Genomic DNA, 6,011 nt, shown 5'->3' with positions numbered 1-6,011 from the left:
AGAGTTAAGGTTAGAAAGGACATGATTAATTGTTTTTGATTAAAAAAATTTTATGATGATTGGTAATTTATTTCAATATGTGAACAATATACAAGTACATTTAGAAAAGAAAATAAGAGAGAAAAAAAATACTATACAAATTAAATGATTCAACCTTAGATAAATAAAAAGAAAACATATACATTTTAAAATGAGCATGAAGATGAGAATGACGTGTCGACCAGTAGAAAAGAAAATACAGTTGATCAGGAAATTAAAAAAACAATGAATTTTATTATGTTTTATTTAACTTTGAAGTTGCTTGTAGTAGGTCAAGTACATATTCTTTCTAAACTTTCAGAATCATAAATACAAAAAGTGGTGAAACTTTAAAATCATTCAGAGGTTGCTGCAGCTGGCTGTGATTTTACCCTCTATCATTATCTGACTGCCTGTGACTATGTGCTGTTTCATGGCTTTGGCTAAGGATTAACATCAAGTGATTCTTGATGACGTAGGAGTTTCTTGCCTTGCTCTATTTTGGCCATTGTCTCTGCTTTTTCCTTCATGGACATCAGAGACTGAACCCGTTGCTTCCAGCCTGGTTTGCCCTCAGATTTCTCTCCTTCAACAAGCATGTCGATGTACTCTGGAGTGGACAGAGGGTTTGGCTTCAGTGCTATCTCTTTAAGTCTGTTCAGACACTTGGAAGATCTCTCCATCAGTTTCACTACGTCAGCCTGCAAACAGTCATACTCAGCATTCAGTTTATCAATCACTTTCTGAACAGTCATCTTCTCTCCTTTGGCTTCCCGATACTTTTCTTCCAGCTTCTTTATTGTTCTTTTTTCTTTAACATCTTTATAGCCCCATCTGTACTTCTGGTTAAAGTGTACACTCCAAATACACTTTCCTGGACATTGAGTACAGTATCCATCTGATCCCATTGCTGAACAGCTCCTTTTATCTGCATCATTTGCATAGGCACAAGGGTAGTGACAGGTGGCATGACACTGCTGACAGTTGGTGATGTAGTTTCCAGTCCTAGAAATGTCATCATGATAAGGCTTTTTGACAGTAACTTCAAATTCAAAGTTTTCATTTCTGCTGATCTCTGCTTCATGTTGTCTAAGTTTTTCACTCGTCTCTTTTATCTCCTCAAGCTTGGCTAACCCAAGTTTCACCTGCTCCTGCAGATTCTCAACTGAATTCTCGAGCTGCTTTCTTTCTCTGAGGACCTCCTTTGTCAGTGTCAAGCTTTTGGTTTCTATTTTATTCAAAGCAGCAAAAAACCTCTTCATGCTTTTTGTGCCCATCTCCCAAAACATCTTATCAAAGCCACCTTCTTCTTCATCGTCATCACTCATGCTTTCTGCTACAGCTGATTGGTTATTTGCAAACAGCGCTGAGTTATTGAATTTGAAGTGAACCGGCAGTCTGTCTTTTGTTTTAGGACATGGGACTCCTGAAGCATTGATGGCCTCTAGAACTGGAGGTCGCTGACCGTCTGCAAATGTCACCAGAACCCTGATGTTTTCTGCCACATCTTTGCCAAAGATTGAGAGCACTGAATCAAACACATATTTTTGTGTTGGTGTGAGTCGTGCTAAAGCAGCCTGAGCTACAAAACACACAGCATCAATTTCACTGACACCGTGCTGAGCAGAGAAGAGATTACGTAGCTGCTCTACAATCTCTCTGTCTTTTTCTATGCCTCTTGTATCTCCAAAGCCTGGAGTGTCCACAATGGTCAGAGAGAACTCAATTTCAAATCCATCCTGGTAGTTGACTTTGTACACAGTGACTTCAGAGGTCTGACTCTCAGATTGTGAAGTTAACTCACCCTCATCAACTAACTTAAAGCGATATGGATCCTCCCATTTAACACCTAAAATGTAATTGATCATCCCGTTGATGAGAGTTGACTTCCCAGCACCGGTAGCTCCAAGAACCATTATGGTGCGATTAGGTTTACTGGACTCTTTCCCAAAAGTGAAACTCTTGCATCCATCTACATTGAATTTATCATTTTTTTTGGGTTTAATTATATAAACAGGGAGAGGCCCTGTATGTGTTTTTGATTGTTTGCAATCTTTTTTTATAGCATCTGAAAGCTTTTTTGGCTCTTCTTCTCGTTTGAAATATTTCAACATTATTGTTGTACGTCAGTTATTAAATTTACTACAAAGATCTAAATTTTTCTTCTTTCAGGAACAAATATAGTGGCTTCTGCGCAGTCAGGGTCTTGTGTTGTTAAGATGTTCTTTCAGCCCCTGATCTGCAGATGAAATATGTATTCAAAAATTAAAATACACAGAATTCAACTCTATTTTTAACTAGAAAAGCATCATCTAGTTTGTACGTTAAACAGACATAAAAACAGAAAACCAGCTGAGTTTAGCTGCATAGTAGCACAAAAAGCAATATGAAAACAAGTAATTAACAACCAGTTCATGTTTCAGAAACAACCAATGGGCTGATGGCCCTGAAACAAGAAAATGTAAACCAAGCTGGTGGCCACTGATTGTTTTTCTTCACATTTACAAGTCTTATTTTTATACTTTAACCATTACAAACATTGTTCGATATAGTAAAAATCCATTTTTATATTAAAAAATCTTTCACTTTTGAAAATTAGGCTCCTTACCTGTTCTCAGTCACGTGCTTTTAGATGTTGAGATATATTGGTTTGGATTCAAACTGGTCTTTTAAGAAAACTCCTCCTAAAATACAAAACGCAGAGTTAATAATAATAGTGTCTTAAATTTACAGCTGTAATTTTCCCATCAGAGTTTATACATAACAAAAACTACAATTTCATGACATGTAACATTTCATTATTTTATTTTATTTATTTATTCTTTTGAAGGCTTTAAGGATAGAAATTAATTAAAACCCACCTCTTACGCTGTTAGGCTCCTTGCCATTAGCCACAGAGTTGATATGATTTGTTGGCTTACATTCAGAAGAGTCTTTTAAAAACTCCTAAAATCTAAAAAGAAAAAGGCCAACAAAAAACCACATGAAACATATATTATGTTTATGATGCAACAATTCTTCTAAACTGCTTTAATGTGGCTCAACTAACTTTGTAAGAATAATTAATACATTACAAAAAAAATCCCGTTAAAATTAAGCTGTCAATAGACACCTGGTAGGATGGGGTAAGAAGAATAAAATTTGGTCAGTCACAAAATATCTTGTTTGAATTTATTCAATAGCTGTGTGTGTGTGATGATCTAATGCAGCCAGCAGTAAGTCAACATACTTTTCAATCGGAGAAGCAAATCAAAACTGCAAACAATCATTGTGGTATTCTCTATCTTGCAAAACTAAAAGTTGCTATTCTTTTCCAACTTCATGCTTGGAGTTTTAATTTATTTAACTCTAAAAGTGTGATGGGTTAAACACAGAATGTATACACTAATATTTTCTTTCATCTGTGTTTGTGTAGATTTAACATTTAGTCCTGCAACATAGAAACACTAATAAATGTCAACATCTTTTTGATTTCAGGAATATTACAAATGAGTTTAACCAGAAACTAGAAAAGCTTAGTTCCACTGAAAGCAACAGATGAATACAATGAAAAAACAGATCAGTATTTAACTACTTACGGCAACTTCTCTGATCAGAAAGACAGCGCAAGTTCTGCTCTACTGTACTCTGTGGTTCCTTTTATCTGTCACGTCCCCACTCCCCAATTTTATCTGCTCTGATGTTAAGTTTTTTTTTTCTTCTCACTTGTGTCATCTTCAAAACGAAAGAAGAAATTTTTTTATGGCACATAGGTGGAACTAGGCAGAGAATAAGCAGATAACACCAAGAAATATCTATATGTAATGTAGATATAGATGTAATATGTAAGCTTGAAAGTGAAACAATTTTCTACAGTCACATTTAGTGCTATCATTAACCCTGTAAGACCCAACCCATCATAAAATAGCCAGAAAATTCTGAATCTTTGGAACTGAGATGTTTATTAACCCTTATAACAAAATCCACAAAAGTTGTTTTGCTAATACATGTTGTGTATGATATATTTTTGTTATATATTTATTATAGAATTTTTTGAATCACTACATTTGATACATTGGACATTTTTGGCAACTTTTTTTAACAACAATGATATTTTTGGACAAAAAAAGTTTTGTCCATAAAATTTTGAAATGATGGCAAGTATTGATCATGTTGATGAGATAGAGGTCTATCAAACTCATGTATCAAATATAATACAAAGGGCATTAAAGGGTTAACCTCAAAGCAAAAGAATGTGAAAACATTATTGTAGTTTCTTCCTCCTCTGATGATAGTATCTGAAAATGTACTCAATGCATCATGGGAATCCCCGGCAGCCTACGTCTATTGCAGCATAACTAAGGGAGGATTCAGGGTCACCTGGTCCAGCCCTAACTATATGCTTTAGCAAAAAGGAAAGTTTGAAGTCTAATTTTAAAAGTACAAGCACAGAGATGAGTCCACTGTCAGAGGCCATAAGAAGATCATTTGTAACCTTCACTAAAGCTGTTTCTGTGCTGTGATGAGCTCTGAAACCTGACTGAAACTCTTCAAATGAGCCATTCCTCTGCAGATGATCTGTTAGCTGTTTGACAACTACTCTTTCAAAGCCCTCGGGCGCACGGTTTAACCGTTGCGCGGACGGACACGGAGAACGTGTTTTACAGGGAAAAGGTGTGTGTTGTTTATCTCTTTTAAAATATACTGACAGGCAACCTCTGACACAAAATAGTATCGTAGTACTGCGTGTGTAATGTTAGAGAAATCATCCCTGTATTTTATTTCATATAGTAACATAGTGCGTACCTATATTATGCTTTGAAAAAGTGATACATGTAATGTGATTATCAAAGAACATGATTTTTTAAAACTTTTATTCTTATGCTTTAAAGGTATTTCAGGCTATCATAAAACACTAATTGTATGTTATAATGTTTTTCTTATACCATGTGTAATTTTTTTGTATCGCATTTGATACATTGGACATTTTTGGCAACTTTTTTTTAACAACAATGTTATTTTTAGACAAAAAAAAGTTTTGTCCATAACATTTAGAAATGATGGCAAGTATTGATCATGTTGATGAGATAGAGGTCTATCAAACTCATGTATCAAATATAATACAAAGGGCATTAAAGGGTTAACCTCAAAGCAAAAGAATGTGAAAACATTATTGTAGTTTCTTCCTCCTCTGATGATAGTATCTGAAAATGTACTCAATGCATCATGGGAATCCCCGGCAGCCTACGTCTATTGCAGCATAACTAAGGGAGGATTCAGGGTCACCTGGTCCAGCCCTAACTATATGCTTTAGCAAAAAGGAAAGTTTGAAGTCTAATTTTAAAAGTACAAGCACAGAGATGAGTCCACTGTCAGAGGCCATAAGAAGATCATTTGTAACCTTCACTAAAGCTGTTTCTGTGCTGTGATGAGCTCTGAAACCTGACTGAAACTCTTCAAATGAGCCATTCCTCTGCAGATGATCTGTTAGCTGTTTGACAACTACTCTTTCAAAGCCCTCGGGCGCACGGTTTAACCGTTGCGCGGACGGACACGGAGAACGTGTTTTACAGGGAAAAGGTGTGTGTTGTTTATCTCTTTTAAAATATACTGACAGGCAACCTCTGACACAAAATAGTATCGTAGTACTGCGTGTGTAATGTTAGAGAAATCATCCCTGTATTTTATTTCATATAGTAACATAGTGCGTACCTATATTATGCTTTGAAAAAGTGATACATGTAATGTGATTATCAAAGAACATGATTTTTTAAAACTTTTATTCTTATGCTTTAAAGGTATTTCAGGCTATCATAAAACACTAATTGTATGTTATAATGTTTTTCTTATACCATGTGTAATTTTTTTGTATCGCATTTGATACATTGGACATTTTTGGCAACTTTTTTTTAACAACAATGTTATTTTTAGACAAAAAAAAGTTTTGTCCATAACATTTAGAAATGATGGCAAGTATTGATCATGTTGATGAGATAGAGGTCTATCAAACTCAT

General features: G+C 35.1%; 1 protein-coding gene across 1 annotated transcript; it reads right to left on the bottom strand.

Moving 5' to 3' along the window:
- Positions 1-461: 461 nt before the first annotated feature.
- On the bottom strand, positions 462-2,132 carry LOC134616197 (uncharacterized). The gene has a single exon (XM_063460927.1). The coding sequence runs from the start codon at positions 2,130-2,132 to the stop codon at positions 462-464; it is 1,671 nt and encodes a 556-aa protein (XP_063316997.1).
- Positions 2,133-6,011: the final 3,879 nt, after the last annotated feature.

This window comes from Pelmatolapia mariae, linkage group LG18 (genome assembly GCF_036321145.2).
Source record: "Pelmatolapia mariae isolate MD_Pm_ZW linkage group LG18, Pm_UMD_F_2, whole genome shotgun sequence".
In the NCBI taxonomy this organism is placed as follows: Eukaryota; Metazoa; Chordata; class Actinopteri; order Cichliformes; family Cichlidae; genus Pelmatolapia; species Pelmatolapia mariae.
This window is presented reverse-complemented; position numbering and strand designations above follow the sequence as displayed.